Consider the following 22,691-nt stretch of genomic DNA (forward strand, 5'->3'; position numbering starts at 1 on the left):
CCCGCTCTCTCTCGATGGGGTGTCGTAACCGCGTAGTCCGACGACAGGCACCTCTCCATGGATATAACAATTGCACCCGCCGCTCAAATTCAGCGTGGGGCGAAGACTCGCCTAAATTCATGTATATTTGCCCCGGATCGAGCATCCAACCCACATCGTGTCTTGCTGGGCCGCTTCCTCTGTCAACCACCGGGAATAGCACCATAGAGTGGCCAACACTAAGCCGCATAACGAGCACTTTGTGAACGGGTTATGCAGGTGGGACGGCCATCCGTAGCCGGGAAGAGTAAAGGTCGCGAGACGGAGAAGCCAGAATACGACAGGAAACCCCACCGCGGCGCCTATCACTGGCTCTAGGCGCTCCAAGCGAGGCCACGGGCGCGCCCATGCCGGAGAGTGTCGCCCTCCCGTGCAATCCAACGTCCGATGGCAGCGCATCTCATAGTCACCACTTTCCACACCATTCATACTTTTGTCCTTCTCGGGCCCGAGATTGTCAATTGCTGCCTGGTGACCGTGTACATACATACCTTCGTTGACGCATCACTTCCTCCGGTCTCTACTGTTGCATCCTTTCGTCTATTATTCTACACAACAGAAGTACGAACCCTCACCCTCTGAGATCTTCCATATCGTGCTCTATTGCATCAATCCACGCGTATTTTACGAACGTATTGTTCCGACTTTCGGCTCGACCATGAGGTGCTGAGTTACATTCTTGGACCCTCTCCCATACCTCTGGTGGTCTGAGCAGGTACCATCATGAATCCCGCGGGCCAGGGCGACTTGCCCGCCGCGGCGACGGCCATTGAACAGAATCTGGAGGAGAAGGAGAGAGCACAGTTGGGAATCGTCACGGAGCAGCAACAGCATACGGACCCATTAACAGAGAAACCGCCCGCGACGCCCGTGTCTCCAAACCCGAAGTCGCCGACTTCTGCAATATCGCCTACCTCGCCCGTATCGCAGTCTTCCGACTCAGACACGCGGCCAGACCTCAACAAGTATGACTCAAAGATTGTTCAAGTACGGGATATACCAGAAGGTGACGCCGCCCTGGCTCACTTGCCTGATCACGAGAAGAGCGTTATAAAGAAGCAATTGGATGTGCCGGACGTCAAGGTCACGTACTGGACGTTATATCGCTACGCGACGAAGTGGGACAAAATCTTCATTGCAATAGCCTGCATTACGGCTATCGGAGCGGGAGCGGTCCTTCCCCTGATGACGGTCGTGTTTGGCAATCTTTCGGGCAACTTCAGTGGCTTCGCTCAAGGACAACAGGACGTCTTACGGAGCTTCAATTCCACCGTGAATCGATACGTGCTTTACTTTGTCTATCTGGCGATTGGAGAGTTCTTCTTGGTATACATCTCAACCGTACTCTTCATCTACACCGGCGAACACATCACCTCGAAAGTCCGCGAGCAATATCTCTTCGCCGTGTTGAGGCAAAACATTGCTTACTTTGACGTAAGTGCCCCAGGTTCTCTGCTAGGTCAGGCTAACTCGGTACATAGCATGTCGGAGCAGGAGAGGTTACGACCCGTATCACGGCAGACACGAATATCATCCAGGAGGCTATCAGCGAGAAGGTTGGTCTGACGCTGACTGGCGTGGCCGCCTTCTTCTCAGCGTTCATCATTGGCTTCATACGATTTTGGAAACTCACCCTAATATGTTTCTCAACTGTCGTGGCCATTGTCTTTGTCATGGGGTCTGGTGGCCGGAAAATGGCAGGATGGAACAAGAAATCGCTAGCTGCGTATGCAGTTGGTGGCTCGGTGGCGGAAGAAGTCCTGGCTTCGATTCGCAACGCAGTCGCGTTCGGCACACAAGACAAGCTGGCGAGGCAATATAACGTCCACCTTCTCGAGGCTCGTCGCTGGGGTATTCGCAGCAAGGGTGCTCTTGCCTGCATGATTGGAGCCTTGCTTTGTCTCCTCTTCTTGAACTATGGCCTGGCCTTTTGGATGGGATCGCGATTCTACGTCGGCAATGAGACGAACCTGGCGCATATCTTGACAATCATTCTCGCCGTTATGATCGGTGCCTTCTCCTTTGGCAATGTTGGTCCGCATATGCAACACTTTGCAGCTGGTGTGGGTGCGGCATCCAAGATCTACTCAATAATCGACCGATCGTCGCCGGTGGACCCTTTGTCTGAAGAAGGCGAGAGGTTGGATCAAGTCGAGGGCACGCTTGAACTGCGAAACATCAAGCATATATATCCTTCTCGACCCGAGGTTGTGGTTATGGAGGACGTCAGTTTGGTGATTCCCGCAGGCAAGACAACTGCTCTTGTGGGCGCCTCTGGATCAGGCAAGTCCACCATCGTTGGCTTGGTCGAGCGGTTCTACGACCCGGTGGGCGGCACAGTCCTCCTTGACGGCCACGACATCAGCACGCTCAACCTGCATTGGCTACGACAACAGATCGCGCTCGTGCAGCAGGAACCCATTCTCTTCAGTCAAACCATTCGGGAGAACATCAAGAACGGCCTAGTCGGTTCAAAGTACGAAAACGAGACCGAGGAGGAGCAGACCCAACGTATCATCGACGCGGCAAAGAAATCCAATGCTCACGATTTTATCACGTCGCTTCCTGATGGCTATGACACCCATGTTGGTGAGCGTGGTTTCTTGTTGTCCGGAGGTCAGAAACAACGTGTTGCAATTGCCCGCGCTATAGTCTCCGATCCAAAGATCCTTCTACTGGACGAGGCTACCTCCGCGCTCGATACAAAGTCTGAAGGCGTGGTGCAACATGCTTTGGAAGCGGCCTCAATCGGCAGGACCACGATTGTCATTGCTCATCGACTATCCACCATCAAGACAGCAGACAACATTGTGGTAATGCAGCAGGGACGCATTGTCGAACAAGGCACTCATGACGAACTCCTCGAGCGCAAGCAGGCCTATTTCAATCTAGTCTCTGCTCAACGCATTGGAAACAAGGATGAGGACGAGTCCGAAGACTCGACTGAGGCCAGCGAACCTGAATTGGCTCGAATCCAATCAACAAAGTCCGGAGGCAGTGCTGCCATGGTGGATCCCGATGACGAGAAGCTTGCACTCGGCAGAACTAGAAGTGGGAAATCTGTGTCGTCCAATGTTCTTGCCGACAACAAGCCACAGAAGGACGCAAAGTACTCTCTCTGGACCATCATCAAGTTCATCGCAGGCTTCAACGCTCAGGAATGGTGGATTCTGTGCATCGGCTTCGTCTTCACTGCTATCTCGGGGGCCGCCCAACCCGTCCAAGGTGTCTTCTTCGCGAAGTGCATCATCGCACTGTCACGACCGCCTGACGTATTCCGACATCAGATCCGTCACGATATCAATTTCTGGTCGCTGATGTATCTGATGCTGGCTTTCGTGACCCTCTTTGCGATGTGTACCCAGGGCATTGCCTTTGCCTATTGCAGCGAACGGTTGATCCAGAGAGCCAGAGATGGTGCATTCAGGCGGTTTTTGAGGCAGGACATCTCCTTCTTTGACGAGGACCAAAACTCGACAGGTGCTCTCACATCTTTTCTGTCGACAGAGACCACCCATTTGGCGTCGATATCTGGGGCAACGCTCGGGACACTAATCAGTAAGTCTCATTAACCTGGTGATAGTGGCATGCGCTGACGGATACACAGGCTGCTCGTCCACCCTGATCGTCGCGATCGTGGTGGCACTCGCCATCGGTTGGAAGCTCGCTCTCGTCTGCATGTGCGCGTTGCCCGTTATTCTCGGCACGGGCTTCCTAAGATTCTGGGTCCTTGCGAAGTTTTCGGCAGAAAACCAGAAACACTATGAGAAGTCAGCAGGATATGCGTGTGAGCATACAAATGCCATCCGGACAGTCGCATCGTTGACTACAGAACGCGAAATCTACGCCGAATACAGACGCCAGCTGCGAGCTCAGTTGCCTGTCTCCCTCAAGTCCAATCTGAAGAATTCGTCACTATATGCAGCGTCGCAATCCGGTATGTTCCTGGCATTCGCCCTCGGCTTCTGGTACGGTGGAAAACTCCTGGCTCGTGGAGAATACACTTTGTTCCAGTTCTTCCTTGTCTTCAACGAGATCATCTTTGGTGCTCAGTCTGCCGGCACCGTATTCTCCTTCGCGGGAGACATGTCGAAAGCGAAGAACTCAGCGGCCGCACTGAAGAAGTTGTACGATCGCCAGCCAACTATCGACCCCTGGTCGGATGATGGTGCGCCTCTTGATCATGTGGAAGGCACCATTGAATTTAGAGATGTCCATTTCCGATACCCTACTCGGCCGGATGTCCCAGTCCTTCGTGGACTCAATTTGACCGTCAAGCCTGGGCAATACATCGCTCTTGTCGGTCCCTCTGGCTGTGGAAAGTCGACCACCATCGCGATGCTGGAGCGCTTCTATGACCCTCTCGCCGGAGGTGTTTACATCGATGGCAAAGAAATTTCTAGCCTGAACCTCAACGACTACCGATCTCACTTGGCACTCGTTTCTCAAGAGCCGACCTTGTACCAGGGCACTATTAAAGACAATGTCCTTCTCGGCGCTGACAGAGGCGAAGTCAGCGACGAGCAGATCATCCGAGCATGCAAAGACGCCAACATCTACGACTTTATCATGTCTTTACCAGACGGCTTCGCCACTGACGTTGGCAACAAAGCTGCCTTGCTCTCTGGTGGCCAGAAGCAGCGTATCGCGATTGCGCGAGCCCTCATCCGTGACCCTAAAGTCTTACTGCTTGACGAGGCCACTTCTGCACTCGACTCGGAGTCTGAGAAAGTTGTGCAAGCAGCCCTCGACGTCGCCGCCAAAGGCCGCACGACAATCGCTGTTGCCCACCGACTTAGCACGATTCAGAAGGCGGACATCATCTATGTCTTCGACAAAGGTGTGATTGCTGAGAAGGGCACTCACCACGAACTGATGGCGTTAAAGGGGAGATATCGAGAGTTGGTCAGCCTTCAGAGTCTGGAGAAGCAGCGGTAACACAGTCCGCAGCCAGGGAGCCGTGTATTCTCGTTTGATTGATTTTGATTGGGAAATCTGGTGCACAGCAAGCGTTCTGGTGGGGATTTTTCCGGAAAATCCACAGTGGTTGAACACTGTTGGTTGTGCATATCATTATTGTTGGATATACACCTCATTCGTAATAGGTGGAGAGAGCTCTAGCTCTGTCCGGGCCGGGGATAGACACGATCCAGCGTACAACTGGACAAAGGCTTATAGGAGAGGAGGTCAAGGGGCAAAAGAAGATAGGGTCTGGCTTGAATTCCCACAGACCCGCGTTCGATTTGGACGTTGTTGGGGCAGAACCAGCTCGATGGTCCACTCAATGAATAGATCGTGCTCCGCTCGGATCTTTTTGCTTGTGCTTTTTATCCAAGCTCGCCTCATGGGGCCGCATGCGTGAAGGACGCCTCAGTTCTACGCCCTCGCCGGCGTGTGCTTGTCCGTCCAAAGATGCTCGACTCTACTGTGGGAAGAGGCGGATGCGCTTTCCCAGGGAGTAATGTTATACTGCTGCTTTCATGGTCGTTTTCATGGCCGTGTTCATAGTCATGATGCGTGCGTATGTATGTGCATGCTATCTGTATCTCTCAAATTTGTGTCCATCGGGACAAATACATCTGTCGTAAAATGCAATGTAGAGATAATCCCAAACGAGCCAGTCCCCCTGAATTGACGACTTCCTTTTGAAATCATCATACCCCGTGTTTCACCGCATATGTGGTAACTCGAGTTGACCTGACTCGGATGGACTTGCCACGACATCATCCGACCCCTGTGTGTGTGTGTGTTGCTGACGCGGACAGATCAATTGGTTGCCTGAAGACTGAATCCTGGTGCCGTTTGAAGTCCTTCAGACCGACACACCTACTTATAACTTACTCTTGCTCTCGGCGCCGGCGCCGGCGCAACAGTCCTCGACGACGGCCTTGCCGTTGGTGCCAACGACCAACTCCTGCGTGGGCTGGCGATGGGCCTCGGCGACCAAGGTACTCTTGTTAAAGACCTGCTCGCTGGGCGGGACGTCGATGGCCGGGTTCCGGTCGAAGAAGTTGACGGGCTTCAAGCTGACCTTGAGGATCTCGCAGGGCATGACGGGGAAGTCCTCGATGCGGGGCACGTGGTTGATGCCGAACTGGACCCAGACGACGATGTCGGTGTCGACGACGCTGTCCTGGCGGGCGGCCCAGCTGCGCACGCCCGTGCCGCCGCGCGACTGGTTCGTGTACCAGCCGCCGGCGTAGAGCTCGCGGTCGGCGTGGGTGGTGACGTAGATGTTGTGGTCGGCAAACTCGGCGCGCTTCCAGTTGAACGACTCCGGGCGCGACAGCATCTTCTGGAACGGCGGCACGTGGATCTTGTAGGCGACGGGCTTGCCGTTGACCGGGTTGCGCACGCCCGCGTTCTGGATCTTGAAGACGCGGTTCGCGTCCGTGTCGAGGTCCAGCCCGCCCGCGCGCGGCACCACGGTTTCCGAGACCTCGTACCCGACCGCGTGCGGGTTCCAGTCCGGCGTGACGGGGATGGCGTGCGCCTCCTCGTACACCAGCCGGTTGGCGTGGCCCTCCAGCATCGGGTCCACGCGCAGCGAGAAGATGTGCTGGTGGTGCACGGCCAGCACGCCCGGATGCACGACGGTGCCAAAGGGCACGCCCACCGTGTCGAGTTCGTGGTCGATCGGCTGCGTCGACAGGATCCCCGTGGCGCGCACCTCGTAGATCAGCTCGCCGGCCTGGTTGAACATGAAGGCCAGGATGTACTCGTAGTTGCTGACCGTGATGATGCTCTGCAGGACGAGCTCGCGGTTGCGCACCACGGCGGCGCGGCCCGTGCGGTAGTTGGTGTGCTTCCAGCCGATGCCCGCGTCCTGCTCGTGCACGCAGACGCAGTTGTCCAGCGTCGTCGGCGTGCCCTTGTCGTCGGTGATGACGGCGCTCAGGTACTGGATGTGGCCCAGGCAGTCGCACCCGAGCTTCAGGTTGTTGGCCATGGCGCCCGCGCCCGCGTCGCCCAGGTCGTACGCCGACTTCTTGTGGAACGGGTGCCGCGGGTCGGCGTAGGGGATGTTCATGTCCGACAGCGACAGTCGGTAAAAGAGCGGCCGCCCGTCGTACCGCACGTCGTACAGCACCATGCCCTCGCGCTGGTTGTAGCCCACGCGCACCGTCCACTTCTGCCACTCCAGCAGGTGGCCCGTCTCGCCCGTGGGCGTGAGCTTGAAGCTCGCCCCCTCGGGCTGGATCACGTTCAGGGGCTTCAGATCCGTCCGCAGCGTCTGGTACTCGTGCACGTACTCGTTCGCCGGCTTGGCCTGCCACGGTCGCGGCTCGTGGATCGTGTTGTCCGCCCCCGTGGGGAGATAGTCGATCCGGATCACCTTGTACTCGTTGCATTCGATGACGGGCGAAATGGGCAGCGGGAAGGCGTAGTGGTTCGAGTCGAGTTCCGACACGTTGTTCGGGTCCCGCATGTACAGGAAGACCTGGTACATGCGGTCGTCGTCGTTGACGCCGTCAGAGCCTAGAGATAAGGAAAAACGTATGAGGACGAGCTTTTTCTCTACCTGCAGTCCGTGCTGCTGCCCAGGTGAAGAAAACAAGACTCACCGTAAATCCAGGGGTCTGCACAGATCGCCGCCCCTTCAGGCAGTTGCAACTTCTTGATCGCTTCCTTGACCTTCTCGTCTTCCAGCGCGTTCTTTTCGACTTGCAGGATCTCATCGTAGTCGCCGTTGCCGTGCATATTGGGACCAAGCCGGACATTGCTCTCGACGGAGCGAGAAGAGAGGTTTACCACGGCCTCGTGGAACCGGTCCTAGCATGAGAGTCAGCATGAAGTCAGAGCACAAGTATTGACATGTCATGGGATCAGCTTGGCTCTGCTGACACGGTACACAACGTTGGGTGCTGCCCAGTTTCGTAGACCGAGACATTCCCACAAGCATCGCAGAACAAAATCAAGTGTAGTGAGAATGCCCGCTCACTCCAGAACAGAGCCTAGCTCATCCAATGTACAGATGATCCCAGTCCACCAAACAACGGCTCAATGACGCGGAATATACCAGTAAGTAATACGAGTCGAGACAAGAAAAACACACTCACCGTGTTGCGGATATAATACGAAACAAAGGCCTTGCGCGGGATACTGGGCAAAGCGCCTCCGGAATGCTCGGCATCGAGATACGGGATCATGGACTTCTTGGCCGGTTCGTCCAGCGTGATGACCTTGAAGCGCAGATCGACGCTCGTCGGCCACACGGACCGCACCAGCTCGGCGGTGGTGGAAATCTCGGCCGCGCTCAGCGGGCATAGTGGGTGGGCGATGGGGTATGTGGTGGCGTGGGGAGAGGAGAAGTCCTGAGGTTGTGTTGCCATGGTGGGTGTAAGACAGTTATGCGAGACTTGAGACGGGAGTGAGACGGGAGTGAGAGAGAGATGAGAGAAAAGTGAGAGAGAGAGATGAGAGAGAGATGAGAGAAAAGTGAGAGAGAGAGATGAGAGAGAGATGAGAAAGAGTCAGAATAAGAGACCAAATCTGAGGAGAGAATGGGAGAAAGAAAAGGCGGATGGATTGATCTTGATATCTATGTCTGTATGTACTGTATGTAATAGTCGGTTCGTGTATGCACGCGACTCCTCAAACGGACGCTTATCAGAGTGGAATTCTTCCGTATCTAGGACGAGGATGAGGACGAGGACGAGGACCCTGCCACGCTGCTGCTTGCTTAGTCGAGAGAATACGCTCATCGTCCAATCAGCAGTGATTCCGCAGCGATGGAGAACCACAAAGACTCTGCCCGGCTCGACGACAAGCATTATTACTGTACTGAGTACTCCGGACTGTCCACACTGTGTGGCCCATCACCCGGCGGTCCAGGCATCCATCCCATTTGCCACGGCAGAGGAAACCTACAAGGCCGAAACAGGCAAGAGAGATGGCGGAAGCTATCGCACTCCCTCTCGGCGGTCTGCTGTCGCTTGAGGTTGAAATAGCAAAAAAGGCGATTAACTGCACCAGGCAAATGCAGCCGAACAGCCAGTCAGACACGAGTCTCCAATGCCGCCAAAGTCCGTTGATGGTCGACACTTTTACATGCCTGATCCGAAAGCACGCTGGTAGTACGCCTTGATATCCGCGCCGGTCGACTACTTGTCCAAATCCCTGGTCTGGAAAGACGATGGTCGGGTCGATCCGCACACACAACTGCAGCCTCAAGAGCCACCGCGCTTGCCCGGCAGACGGATCAGGTATTTGGGTCGAGACTCTTGCGCCTCGCCGATGCTACTGCTCCACGCCTCCTTGATGGTCTGCTTGGACTTCTCCTCGTCGAGGTGGAACTTGGACCCAACCTGGAACCATCCGTTGCCGAGGTCAAATGCCTCTGCCAGTCCGATGGCGTAGCGTGGCCACCCAGCCGGCGCAACCTTGATGCAGTCGAGCTGTTCGATCAGTTCCTCCAGGGGCATCGAGTACGCGGCCGTCATGACGCGGAAGGGCTCGCACGCGTTGGGTGGGATGTAGAACTGGTTGCTGGCGTTGACCGTGTACTTGTCGATGACATTGTACGTGAACAGATGGAACGTGGCGTTGTGCTTCGAGACTACGTGACCATGTCCTCCACTGTCCTTGACCACGACCAAGTTGTCCTTGACCCGATTTCCGCTGACTGGTGGCTCGGGCGGTTGAGCAGCAGCTTGAGCAACCGCGCCTGGGACGGTGGGCGGAGGAGGAGGCGGCGGTCCCGGCACACTGTACCAGCCTGGCCCAGTGGGAGGAGCCGGTGGTGCTGGATGCGCTGCTCCGTTCGGTACGCAGATAGCCCCAGGGAAGCCGGGGCCTGGCGGGATCATGACCGGGCCAGGCTGAGAAGGTGCAGGCCCAAATGGTGGAATCAAAGAGTAAGGAGGCGGAGCGCCTGAGCTGGCTGGTGCAGATGGAGGAGCACCCTTGTTTGGTGGTCCCCCATCTCGAGTCATGTAGTGGTAGACGGTCTTGCCGATGAGGCCTGGGGCTGGAGTTGGGGCTGGCATGGCAAAGTACTGTGGTGGAAGACAGGCCATAGTTGAGGGCTCAAGGAAGAGATTGTCCTTGGACCAGGAGGAACAAACTGGTTTGCCACGGGTGACCAAGATTCTGATGGCTAGAGAGCTGCCACTGGGGATCGAGCTGAGAAGCTTGCCATTGGTGATCTGCCGACTTGCTTGATGAGAAACCCGCAAAGAACATGGGTGAGGCCCGGCTAGTTATAGTCGCAAGCCATGGCCCAGGTGCTGCTGCTGGTGCTGACACTTACTGCCGTTCGTCGCGCTGACGCTTGGGCTGTACGTACTTGCCATCATGCAGAGTAGTGCAATCAAGGCCGTGTAGTCATGGATGTGCGATGTGATAGGCATTGTGACAAAGAAACGTACAGCTTGGGCCCATGGGCGACGAAACCGAGCGGCGAAAGCAAACGCTCTTGAACACTGACCTGTCGGGAGGAAGTGCAGGAAAGATCAGCTAGTCACGAACCGAGGTCGTCTCCGTGACAGAACATAGCACAATCGAAGGGGGTCACCGACGAGAGACCTACCGAAGGGTAAAGCACCAACGGGATCGCCACTTGCTGAAATCTTTGCAGAGGCGACCTGGCGGTGAGGCGCAGTTCGTTGGCGCTTGTGCCCTGACACAAAGAAGGCTTCTGTGACAAAGGGCTGCAAACAGACGTCGAAACCCAATTTGTAGTGTATCTGGTGAGAGCAACGTAACATGTCAGGTGCAAAAGGATTTGATCACGGGGAGAGCAAACAACGGAGACGAGGAGATGGTCGTTCCATGGTTGTATATGGCAGACCATGTGCAGCGTGACTTGTAGATACAAACAACTGCCGGCATCGAGCCTTGCTTCATTCATCTGCCCTCAACCAGCTGCGACAACAGCAAGCCCGTCATAGATCTTTTGCTTCACACGCGTAAAGTTGTCCACCGTGTTTGGTGTCATGGCAGCCGCACTGACCGGCACGCCTTCCACGATGATCTTGCCCGTTCCCAGCTTCCTGACTGCAATCATGCCATCCACAAGCAAAGTACCTTCGCCGCGAAACTCGGCGGCGTGGCCGTCCATGGCAATCAGCCTCCGAAGCTCCGCAAGCCGCAAGTCCCCCACATGAATGGCATGCGAGACGGACCTCGTCGCAGCAGCGAGGCTCGCTGGCAGAACATCGAGGACGGGTTCAAGAGGAGGAGCAGGGGCAGACTCCGCCGCGAGAGACACCTCAGTGTCCAATTTCTGCTTCTTGGTCTGAGGGTCATCCTCCTGGACATTGTCACCTCTCCTCTCGGCCTTGAGCTGACCCTGGATAGTTACTACCCCCATGTTCTTGACGTTCTGCCAGTGCAGCGTCTTCGCCAACTCGCGACTGAGCTTGACGACCCAGGCGTTAGTATCAACACTTGCATCGACAGTCTGACCTTCAGCAGGGGTGAAAATCTCCGTGGAGGATTCTTCCCTTGCTCCCGCGACCTTGACTCCCAGAAGCTCACCGCAATCGGCAGCCAGAGCGACTGTCTCTGAGGTGTTGCCGCCCACTAAAATTAATTTCCTTGGTCCGATCAGGGGTATCAGCATCTGCAAACTCCGCTGGTCGTGCAGCCCAGCAAAGTCGACAAATGCCAACCGAGCATTGACCGTGACTTCGGATGTGGAATATACAATCTTCGCGGGGCCTTGGAATCCTTCATGCTCGACTTGGTTCTCTTCGTCCGAGTCGTCCGCATCCGAGTCCTGCTCTGACTTGTTGGCAGCTGGACCGTCTATGGCATCTCCTCGATTTCGCTTGTTTGGCGGTTGCTTGCGATCGTTTGCTTCATCCCACTTGCGCTTTTGGCCCAACTGACCTCCGGCCTTATTATCATTGGCGGCGTCTTGTTCTTCCTTCTCCTCCTCTCGCAAAAAGTCCTCAGGCTTGATGAAATCACCGAATTCGTCGCCATGCCTCCGAGAATGGGTGTATGGAAAGAGGGCGTTTCGGCCTTTCTTGTTCCGCACGTCATAGTCGTAGACGCCTTTCTTGCGAATCAGGATATTGACCCCCAGATCAGCATCACTCAGAGCCGTTTTGTTTCGCGCACCATGGCCGATGGCAGCAGAGACATTCAAGACACGGCCTTGCTGCTCATCGTCCGACTGTTCTGATTCCGTCGTGGTTGTATCACCATCATCCATATTGTCTTCTGCGTTGGCCTGATCTCTATCATTGCCCGGCAGTGAGTCTTGAATTTGTCTTTGCGTGGCGATGTATTGCTGGTATCTTTGACTTTCTTGCGTGTTCAAGGGCGCTCGCTCAACGATTCTCAGTTTGAGCATCCTGCCTCCACTATGCACTTGTTCCAGTTGTTCGCCTGTCTGGGTTTTCTCGAGTGCGACGCCATCCTGGCGTTCCCTAAACCAGGTCCAGAACACCTGACTTGGGCTTTGAGAACCCGGACGGGGATCGAGCATTTCAGTGAGAATGATCAGGTTCTCCGGCCTTTGCACGACATGGTCTAAGAGCGACCTCGCGTAGCCCCAGTCCATGGTCAAGTCGCTGGCAAGAATCACCCGGGGACCTTCTGCTCTCAGAAGCCTCTCGAACTGAGTCTTCCGCTCGACAATCTTGACGTTCTGGAACTGAAAGGGCCGTGAGGGCTTGGCTGTCCCGTTGATCTGCTTACTGCCACTTCTCCGGTGTGTCTGCACGGGCGCGACGTTTTCATCTTCGCCATCGAACTCGCGAACGATGCTGTCGTCCATCCATTCGAGGAGACTCCTGGCATGCCGCAGCGTCGCATTGCCGGATCGGCTGGCCATGTATACTTTGGCGGTCTTGAGGGATGTGGCATTCGAGGGATCAGACCACGCCTTTTCCAGGAGCCAAGCCAGCTCCAGGACCCTTGCGCTCGAGTCGGTCGGGATGAGAACGGTACCGCCCTTAGCGACACTGCTCCTGATATGTGCCAGTAGATATTCGTCCCGCGCTTTCCGCCCACCTGTGAGTGCTTCTCTTGTTGCGCCGACACTGCTACACACGAGAGCCGTGGGCTTCCGCAGTTGTTCAATGACTTCGGCACCTCCGACGCCTCCAAACCAAGCCGCCCCGGCTATGACATTTTCTCTTGCCTGGTTCCAGTCCACCGCGTAGACTATTGATTCCATGCCATGTTGGATGTGCCATATTGTGCCTCCCAGCGTGTGACCTGAGTTGTACGCCGTCAAGGTGAGGCCCTCGACGGGGGCTGAGAACGACGATGCTGCGGGCTGATGAGGTTGAGAATACTTCAACGGTGTGATAAGGGTGAAGTACTTGTTGATCTCGTCGAAAGTCGGGGCCTGTCGCAGGATATTCGTCCGGGATTTGTCGTCTACACTTGTGGCCGTGTCAAGCGAGCCAGAGCCGGGGATGAAGGTGGCAGCGAGCGGAGAGGAGGAGTAGAGGTCTTGCAGGAGGGTGCGTCCGAAGGCGATCACCGGCGCTGTCGCGTAGACGGGGATCTGGGTAAAGAGGGGAATGTGTTTGCAACAATGAGCGTATGCGCCGAGATGAGATGTTGTCGCGTGAGTGAGCAGGATGAAGGAAAGCGTGGAGACATGTTTCTCTATCTCTGCTAGCTGACGGGTATCGAATCGCTCGTCCCATCCGACGTCCACGAGGATCCTGATGTCGCCATCTAACTCGAGGATCGACTGGGATGCCCGGGAGTTGCTCTGCGATCCGAGCAAGGGCGTGAACACGAACATTGCCTGCGCGTTGTCAAATGTTGAATCGGGAGAAAATCAAGGTTCTATTAGGCGAGTAAGGGCCTCCATCGACGGCGGCGCGTGCTCGCCTCACTTAACGGCGAATACTGGGTGGACAAAGGGGCAGGTCGAAGTGCATTCGCATTGTAATTAACAGGAGCGAGACTTTGATGAGCAGCCGAAAAGAAATGGCGTGTCTGACGTCGACTAGGAAGTGAGATCACAGAGACACCAGGAGATACTGTAGAATGACGAATGACAGTGCAGAGAGTAGCACGCAAGAGGGCTCTTACGCGGATACCGCTTGTCAGACTTCTATTTACTGCATCTGCAAGGCTCGTGCCCCTCACATGTCTGTGACTTGACCTTGAGGAACAAGCACTGTGAGTTCGTATCAGCCACCGACTTCAATGGCAAGAGTGATTGATGCAGTTCAGTGTGAGTCTACGGGAGGGGATAGAGGTGTCATGGTGTCAGGAATTAAAGCTTGAGGTCCTTTTCCTAGCATTGCAATTAAGCGATGACAAGGCTAACAGTTGAGGTCCACGTAACTCGGTTGTTAGAGGGCTTGAATTGTCGCGAAGAGAGACTTTGTACTTGATTGTTCTCATCTTTATGGACTAGACTGTAGAGATGGCCGAGAGTGGACAACGGATCCACCCCAGATCAGATCACGACCTGGACTCACTTCGACAAGAGATTACCCCCAGCTCAGACCACACCCCCGACTCACATCGACGAAAGATCACCTCCAGCTCAGATTCTCAGGCCGAAGCAGAACAAGACGAGCAACACCAAGACTCTAGGCCCACAAGCCATGCAGGCCACCTTGCTACAACCTCAACCTCAACCTCAGACTCAGAGTCGACCTTGAGCTCATCAGAACGAGACCAAACTCCCATGACGCAACCACAAAATCCAAGACAAGTCCAACTCCAGACCAAGATCTCGGCCCTTCAATCCAACATCGAAGCCACAGAAGCACAACTTGCGCTCAAAGTGCAAAAGATTACTGAATTGAAATCATTTCCGCAACAGCAACGAGACTCACACCAGCAACGAGACTCACACCAGCAACGACGAGACTCACCTCCATCCTCATCCTCGGCATCAGACACGAAATCGAATAACCCCCGTCAAGATCCCGCCAGAGCAGCAGCAGCAGCAGCAGCAGCAGCAGCAGCAGCGCAAGACCACGCCCAACTCATCATAACACGACACATCACTCTCCTCAAACGGTACAACGAGATCAAAGACGTCGCGTGCGGGATGTTGAGTCTCATTGCCGAGAAACAAGGGCGGACGTTGGCCGAAGTCATGGCCGAGAGGGGCGTGAGTGAGCGGGATTGATCGATGAATTAACGAACGGGCGGCGTGGCTCGATTCGACCGCATACCTGCGTGGTGGAGGAGCTGGGTTCGGGTGAGTTCACGCATGTTGCATACAAACGTAGGTACGTATGCAGCTGCTGGAAATACGACGGAATGGCATGATATGTGCAGGTGGATAATGGGGATCAAGGACTGTTGGTGTGAGCTGATTGTCTGAGCCACATGAACGATAAAACGAAGCACATCTTATTCATCATGGTGAGGAGGACCCGATGATCACAAAGAAGAAGCAATCAAGAAATAGAGTAATCGCCATTATGAGTGGAGAGCTTTGAACGAGGACTGAGAATGACCGAGAGCTATGCACGAGAATTGAAAATGACCAGACAGCTTTGAACGAGATTTGAAAATTGAGAATTGAGAATTGGTATCGATTGCTACGCTAAAGATCCATAAACTTCGTATCCATTCGATGTTATTGCATGTTGCACATCTCCAAGCCATTTCCAAGCCATAAACCATGCAACGGACAAGTATGTCATCAGAAGAAACTTCCGTTGCCTTGCCCGTCCGGCCCTCTTCTTAAACTGGCATCCGGACTTCGCGGCGGAGCCATGTATATACGATCGCTGTCTTGGCCCCCGAGGTGCGAATGTGCTTGGGTGGCAGGACGCGAGTCAGGGTACGGTATAGAAACCGTGCCGCTTTCCTGGCCACCTATCGAACTCTGGTAAGAGGGATAGGACTGCGGCGGTGGCGGTCGCCCGTCTGGAGGGTCGTATCGCCCGTTGTACTTGTCATCATAACTGGATGTTGCCAACCCGATGTCGCTCACGTTATTGGAATCATATTGTCCCGGTGTTTGAAAGGCGGGCGGTTGGGACGTGGGCATGTTCTGGCTGTTGGCGAGCAGATTGGCGTCTTCTTCATCGCCGAACCTGTTATAAGGTGGCAGCTTCGTGACCCCACCACTGTACGTGGGTTGACCGCTGAACGTGTTGAGTGTCTGGCCCTGAGCGCTGAAATCGCTTCCATCGGTGTCCTTGCGGTTGAGGGTGTAACTCGAGTCGGTATGGCGAGATTTGCGTCCCTTAAACAGCCATCTCGCAGATCGACCTGTAGCTTTCAACATGTCCCAACCGTTGAAGGAGTCAGCCAGAGCCTTGAGACCCAGGAACCCCCCTTGGTACGATCCCTTAGCGATTCCTTCCCCAGCAACCACCTCGGACATTTGCTCCTTTGATCCAATCGTGTACGGTTTCCAGCTGAACGACCAAATGTGGAAAACCGCAAAGAAAGCCATTTCGATACATAACAGCAGTGCAGGGATCCCAACTTTGATGTCGGGGGTCTGGACAGTGTTGTTGGCCTTGATGGCTCCCGCACTGGTGAGGAAAGAGATTGCGATGGTCTGCCAGAAGCTGAGGAAGATGACCAGTTTGATGGCCGTGATTTTCAAGAGAGGCTTATGTTGCCGAATGTCGTCTTTGATCTGGACGTAGAACTGGATCAAGCAGTACATGGCGACCGTGATGGACACGGTCTCGAAGACCATGACCCAGATGTGGGAGAAGGCTGGACTGAGCGACTCGAGACAATATAGGTCCAGGGCCTGGGTTATGACCGACACAATAGTGAAGAAGACGCGGATGAAACAGTACTGGAAGATGGACACCCAGATCACCTACCGCCAGGTTAGTCTTGCACTGCAAGGTGAGAGGAAGAACGCTTACATTGAACCAAGTCAGCCCACTTCTGGGATTCCTCAACCAGCCTTTCTCAGCACCTCCTGTGATCTTCTGGAGGTATCCCATCGGCCACACCCACTTCTTCGGCTTGATGGTTCGGAAGTAGATCTTTTGCTGGTGCAGGTCGGGCGCCAGGTATGCGCACATTAAGCTGAAGAAGGAGGCGATGGCAAAGGCTTCGTAGCAGTCTCGAATGACCTCAAAGTACACGCTGTGTCGGTAGTAGTAGAACGAGAGGAGCGAGACGGCGGCGTAGATCGGGATCATGAAGAGAATGCGGATGATGTGTTTCTGCTCCCATGGCTTGAGATACCGGGTCGCATGCATGAGTATGAGGAAGAACGAGATGAGCAGGGCGATGAGGGTGAAGATTGCGCCGACCCAGAGACCGATGGTATGAAAGGTGTAGCCGTCCCATAAGGGATCCTCCGTGATCATCATGTCCTCCTCGGTGGTATTGCATTTTGGCCAGCCCATTGTCGCCTATCCTGCCTGTGGAAATCAATGAATAGGTACGTCAACTGTTGAATCGCAGGCGCATCGCTTTTGAGCGCCGCTGAGAGAGTTTGTGGGATTCGTGCTGAGACTTTTGGGCGCCTGTCGCAAACGAGTGAGAGCGTGAAATGAGCTTCTCGCAAGGCCTGCCCTCAAGGCGTGAGCGGGGGTGTGGAGTGACAGCGAGTGCGAGCAGGATCGAAATCCAGGCAGAATGTCGTATGCAAGTTTCGGGAGAGTGAGAGACTGTATGATTGTTTCGGAGGGTGGTGAAAGGTCACAAAGAGATGTAGAGTGGTTGGGCGAGCATTGAACTGCGCCTCTTCCATCTGACAGGGCAGCAGCACGAAAGAGCAGGACCACAGCGCGTTTCAGCTCGGCCGAAACTTAATCAGCCTCCCCAGTTTATTCTGCACATCAGCCCTCTCGGGGAGAAAGTCGTAAGACACCCTGCATAAAATTCGAAGTGGGTGCAGTAGTGGCTTGTCCTCCGAATTGCTTGCCCTTGACCCTGAAGGTTGCGCATGAACTACACCCCAGGCCCGTCTACCCAATATGCGAGGCCACCTGGATCTCCTTACCAAGCCTGTTTAAGCCCAACCAAGCCCGTCCAAGCAAAAGGGTAAGCTCAGTCACGAGACCCCATTAGGTGTCTGCCTACTCGTACATAGTAGGCATGCTAAGTCGCGTCATTTACCTAAGCCGGTACGAGTAACCATCAGCGCCTGTCCTCAGCCCTGACGGAATTGGGCAATGAACAGTATCTAATTATATAGACCACGCGACAGCATCGACCCGGCACTGCCTTTGTGAGCGCCAATGATTGCCACGAGATGGCAATGGCGATTACTGTACGACGTCGATAATCGGCTCATTCTTCTTCCAACACTAGAACCAGGCGATATTCGTGAAGCCGCCCAACCACGGAACACCTTTCAGTTTGCTGTCCTTTTCCCTGACCTTCATATCCGGGGTATCTGCGAATGCGATCATCCGATCGACGGCAACGACACAAAGTATATACAGCCCCAACCCGCACGACTCTTACTGGTGGCTCTTTCAATTCGCGACATGGTGTCCGACCAGAGTTGAACTGGTCCGAAACACCATTTGCCCGACAGTCGAGTGATCCTACCAGGCGGTCAAATCGTCCACCTCAGCCTCACCGAATGTACTCGACTTGGTCATCTTGCCTACTCCATCTATAACGTCCCCCTCTGCGCCCTCCACGCCACCAATACCGGGCTTGTCCATGATGTCCGCCAAGAACTCTCGGAAGAACCCGAGCAGGTAACTATTGACTTGCTCAAATTGTAACAAAAATGCGTCATGTCCTTCAGGGGAGTCAATCTTCTTTAGTCGCCCATTTGGAATACACTCGGCGAGTTCTCGCTGCTCGGCAATGGTGAACAAACCGTCGGATTCAATGCCGAGCACCAGCGTCGGCTGTTCGATCTGCGCAAGCGCTTCTCTGACGGTGGGAGCTCGGTTCCTGGATACGTCATGCGTGTCCAGCTTGCGCGTAATCGCAATGTAACAATTTGCATCAAATCGATTCACAAACTTGTTGCCCTGGTACCTCAGATACGACTGGGCGGAGAAGTAGTGGTTCGTAGGTTTGGAGCTATTCGCCTCGACGACAGGAACGGGTATCACAAAATCCGTGTTTCCCGAAAATTGAGGATCTTTGAACGTTTGCTGTCGATCAGGCGACTCGGGCTGCGAGGTCGGCTCTGACACGGTACCATTGCGGGAAACCGGCCGAGAATCACGTGAACCTCTGGCTCGCTGATGGCCGTGATTGTGGATGCTCCAGTGCTCGTTCTGCACACCATTGGTCTTCTGTCCCTGGCTGATCGACTGCCGCTTCAAGACGTCAGGAGTATTTCGACCAAAGCGCGCCTCAAAGGAGTCTCGGCTTCGATAGGTGAGCAGCGCCGACATGCGCGCTGCGCCCAAGCCAGCAGTGGGAGGGTCGTCAAACGAGTAGTATCCGTCTTCGTACTTTGGGTCCGAGTAGATGGCTTGTCGTTGCGCCTCACCCCAGCTAATCCCCCAAGCACTGTGAGTGGCCGATGTGGCTATGGGCGCAATGGTCCGCACGTAATCCTTGCCGAAGTAGGCGTACTCCAAACAGAGCATTCCTCCCATGGAGCCGCCCACCACGCACGCGATCTGGCGGATTCCCAGGTGGTCGAGGACGATTTTATGTATCCTGTCATTCATTGTCAATAGTGCATGTCAAATGGCCTGGTCCCGCCAAACTCACATGACATCGTCTCTTATTGTAGTCAAAGGGAACTCGGGGCCATATCTCCCTTGCGCTGGGTCTCCGTCTTTGTTCGTCACCGGACTGGCACTGCCGTATGGGCTGCCCAGGCTGTTTAAACACACGACGAAGAACCTCGTGACATCAAATGCCTGGCCTGGCCTTCCCAACAGTGGCCCCCACCAGTCGGCAACGTCCGCGCTGCCACTAAGGGCGTGGCAGATGACAAGAGCATTATCTTTGTTCTCCGAGAGTTGGCCTCGTACGGTGTACGCGACGGGGACATTCTTGAGGACAACGCCGGACTCGAGAGTGAAGGAGGGGACAATGGCGATGCGTTGATCGACGACGAGTTTGGCGAACGGGTTCTCAGGCTGGTCTCGGACAATCTCTACGGGATTTAGCAGCCGTTCAATCATGGTGGCAGTGGAGGGCTCAGCAGGGGATACTGACGGAGTGTTGCTGGGGAGTCCTGATTCAAAGTCTCCCCATTGGTATTTGTATCTGGTGTCGCCATGATGACAGCCCGCGTTTGGGGCGATTACCGATTGAAAAAAATTCCAGGTCGAGATGCGGGGACAAACTGTGGAGGGACGGTGAAAGACGAGCTTAGGTGAGATCCATTGACAAGTGCAGGGTCTTGGGACTCAGGTCTGTTATATGCTGTTCATTGAGGAAGCTGTCGCCGTTCACAGACTCCGTACTCGTAGGAGTACAGTAGCACTGAGTCACAGCACGAGGCTTCAGATTGAGACCCCAGCGAAAAGTTCGGGCCTGTTCGTTTGTGTCTGCGGTGGGCCAGTCGAGCACATCATCGTCCATTGGCGAATCACCGTCGTGGTTGTACGTCGTGACTCACTAGTGAGAGCCTCGGACGGTCGGAAAGGCAGCTTTGCCGAGACCGCCACTTCAGACAGTATTCTTCACGTGACATCCGATCAGTCTATGTATTCTACTCTAGTAATCTGTAATCTATCCCTCATGCACTGCAAAGCTCACAAATTCAACTGGAACTTTGGATGCGTCCGTATCTTTTCGCCATACCTCACAAAGAACCAGATCATGGGCGACATGCCGAATGCAATGAATGCCAGCAGAGAATTCCCCCATCCAAGTCCCAAGGCATTGTACATGTCTCTTCCCGCAAGAGGTAGGAAAGCGCCTCCAAGGCTGCGAAGGACCGTGTTCGCTGCCATGGCGCTCGCCGCGTAGATGGTGTATGCGTCGATCAGGTAGACTCCTATTGGCATAAACGTCAAGACCATGCCCGCTCCGAGCATGGTCGTGCCCAGAATGGGGACAATCCAATGGACCTTGTACTGCGCGGTCCAGCCATACAGGATAAGACCCAGGGGGACAATGATGGCGCCAGGCCAAAGCAGCGGCAGCCTGTACTCAGGCTTCATCTCACCGCCCTTGGCCAACCTCTTCAGCAATTTGTCCGAATAAGCCCCGAACAGTAACAGGCCGATGAACTGCCCGAGTCCGATACCTAGATAGACCAGACCAACGTTGCTGGCGCTGATACCGTATTGATCCTGGAAGACGAATGTCATGGTCGTGAACAGGAGGTACAAATAGCCATAAACCACAGCGATGTACAGCGAGAGTCCAAATACGATGGGCGAAAGGACCAGCATCTTCGTCGGACGAGCCACGCTCAAGAAGAACAATTGCCCAGGCGTCTTGGTCGATTGGAGCGCCGATCGGAGTTTGTCGTTACCCGTTTGCTTGCGGAGTCGTTTGGCTTTCCGTTCGAGGAGGACTGGAGGATACGTTTCTCTTTGAATGACGAGCGCCACGACCAAGAGGACGCCGGTCTGCTGTATGTCAGCTAAACGGTTTGAGAGTCGGACTGCGCCAATCGGGACGTACACAAATTGCCAGCAGGTAGAAGTTCCACTGCCAGCCGATTTCGGACAGATACGAGCCCACCACTGGTCCCAGGCTGGTATTCGTTAGTCAGTTGGGTTGCACAAGAGACTTCCGGGCTAGGACTGACCTCGGTCCAAAAAGGATGGGAAATGTCCATATACTCATCACCTTCCCACGCTGATCCTGCCTGAACGTGTCTGCAATTGAGCCCGAGCCGACGGTCAAAGGACAGGAGCCAGCGACCCCAGCCAGGAAGCGGAATACGATCAGCATCGACAAGCTGGTCGACCAGCCACAAGCGAGACTGAAGACCATGAAGAGAAAGGTATTGACGTGATAGACGTATAGTCGACCATACAATTCGCTCATTGGGGCTCTATGATGGCTTGGTCAGTGACCATTTCAGGGATACGAAGGGTCCCACCATGAACCGGGAGAAAGCACTCACATGAAAAGGGGACCGAATGCATACCCCAGGACGTAGACGGATACCATGAAAGAGGCCAAGGCTTCACTCTCCGAGTTGAAGTCTCTCATCACCTGTGGCACGGCCGGTGCTAACATGGAAGAGCCAAATGGTCTAAGAAATCGTCAGTATCGCCATGGCATGCTCATCTCAAATTGTCTGGCTGCCACCAACGTCAAGAGAGTGATCATCGACAAGAACCCAATATTTGCCCATTTCCTCCTCGATGTCCAGTTCAACGGGTTCTCGGGGTCATCGGGTCCATCCCAGTCGACAATATCGGGGTCGACCGCCTGGTTTACTGTAGCTGTGACGTCTTTGCCCTCGTGGATTGACAGAGCTTTTTCAACGTCGCCATGTGCGACTTGGGAGTTATTTCGGGTCGACCCAGTGCTGGACGGGCCTGCAGGCGAGGCCATGCGCTCGATCTCAGACTTTTTCTCGAAACTCATCTCGACGCTTGGAGTGCTTAGTTCCACGACGTGCCTCGGAGCACTCGAATACGCTCGTAGATTCACGGTCCGGTTGCCATGTTGCTGGCTCGGATGCGAGCGAAATCGGGCAGCGAAACAGAGAAGACTGCCCTTGGAGAATTGGCGCTCGCACGCATATATTCTGCCCGTCCGATCTTCCGGAAATGGCGAGGTGCCGCATCCTGGTCTTCTTTCGACCGAGGGATTGGATCTAGCTTCGGTGGAGATCACGGACGGTCTGCTTTGTGCGGTCAAAGAGAAGAACGAACAGTTGAGATTGC

At 54.8% G+C, this 22,691-nt stretch overlaps 8 protein-coding genes across 8 annotated transcripts; 2 read left to right on the forward strand and 6 right to left on the reverse strand.

Moving 5' to 3' along the window:
- Window positions 1-762: 762 nt before the first annotated feature.
- G647_05627 (uncharacterized protein) lies at window positions 763-4,977 on the forward strand (the record flags this gene model as incomplete). Its single annotated transcript, XM_008729954.1, has 3 exons — window positions 763-1,473; window positions 1,521-3,597; window positions 3,647-4,977. 3 exons carry the CDS (start codon window positions 763-765, stop codon window positions 4,975-4,977), a joined length of 4,119 nt encoding a protein of 1,372 aa, XP_008728176.1.
- An 892-nt stretch (window positions 4,978-5,869) lies between these two features.
- Window positions 5,870-8,372, reverse strand: G647_05628 (uncharacterized protein; the record flags this gene model as incomplete). Its single annotated transcript, XM_008729955.1, has 3 exons — window positions 5,870-7,518; window positions 7,605-7,812; window positions 8,100-8,372. 3 exons carry the CDS (start codon window positions 8,370-8,372, stop codon window positions 5,870-5,872), a joined length of 2,130 nt encoding a protein of 709 aa, XP_008728177.1.
- An 837-nt stretch (window positions 8,373-9,209) lies between these two features.
- Window positions 9,210-10,058, reverse strand: G647_05629 (uncharacterized protein; the record flags this gene model as incomplete). Its single annotated transcript, XM_008729956.1, has 1 exon — window positions 9,210-10,058. The coding sequence occupies one exon, from the start codon at window positions 10,056-10,058 to the stop codon at window positions 9,210-9,212; it is 849 nt and encodes a 282-aa protein (XP_008728178.1).
- An 839-nt stretch (window positions 10,059-10,897) lies between these two features.
- Window positions 10,898-13,753, reverse strand: G647_05630 (uncharacterized protein; the record flags this gene model as incomplete). The annotated part of the gene is made up of 1 exon (XM_008729957.1): window positions 10,898-13,753. One exon carries the CDS (start codon window positions 13,751-13,753, stop codon window positions 10,898-10,900), a length of 2,856 nt encoding a protein of 951 aa, XP_008728179.1.
- A 633-nt stretch (window positions 13,754-14,386) lies between these two features.
- G647_05631 (uncharacterized protein) lies at window positions 14,387-15,103 on the forward strand (the record flags this gene model as incomplete). Its single annotated transcript, XM_008729958.1, has 1 exon — window positions 14,387-15,103. One exon carries the CDS (start codon window positions 14,387-14,389, stop codon window positions 15,101-15,103), a length of 717 nt encoding a protein of 238 aa, XP_008728180.1.
- A 522-nt stretch (window positions 15,104-15,625) lies between these two features.
- G647_05632 (uncharacterized protein) lies at window positions 15,626-17,309 on the reverse strand (the record flags this gene model as incomplete). The annotated part of the gene is made up of 2 exons (XM_008729959.1): window positions 15,626-16,768; window positions 16,818-17,309. The coding sequence occupies 2 exons, from the start codon at window positions 17,307-17,309 to the stop codon at window positions 15,626-15,628; spliced, it is 1,635 nt and encodes a 544-aa protein (XP_008728181.1).
- A 1,149-nt stretch (window positions 17,310-18,458) lies between these two features.
- On the reverse strand, window positions 18,459-20,015 carry G647_05633 (homoserine O-acetyltransferase; the record flags this gene model as incomplete). Its single annotated transcript, XM_008729960.1, has 2 exons — window positions 18,459-19,542; window positions 19,597-20,015. The coding sequence occupies 2 exons, from the start codon at window positions 20,013-20,015 to the stop codon at window positions 18,459-18,461; spliced, it is 1,503 nt and encodes a 500-aa protein (XP_008728182.1).
- Window positions 20,016-20,591: 576 nt separating this feature from the next.
- Window positions 20,592-22,389, reverse strand: G647_05634 (uncharacterized protein; the record flags this gene model as incomplete). The annotated part of the gene is made up of 5 exons (XM_008729961.1): window positions 20,592-21,416; window positions 21,472-21,544; window positions 21,599-21,847; window positions 21,920-22,051; window positions 22,112-22,389. 5 exons carry the CDS (start codon window positions 22,387-22,389, stop codon window positions 20,592-20,594), a joined length of 1,557 nt encoding a protein of 518 aa, XP_008728183.1.
- Window positions 22,390-22,691: the final 302 nt, after the last annotated feature.

Source organism: Cladophialophora carrionii (genome assembly GCF_000365165.1).
Source record: "Cladophialophora carrionii CBS 160.54 unplaced genomic scaffold supercont1.4, whole genome shotgun sequence".
NCBI lineage: Eukaryota > Fungi > Ascomycota > Eurotiomycetes > Chaetothyriales > Herpotrichiellaceae > Cladophialophora > Cladophialophora carrionii.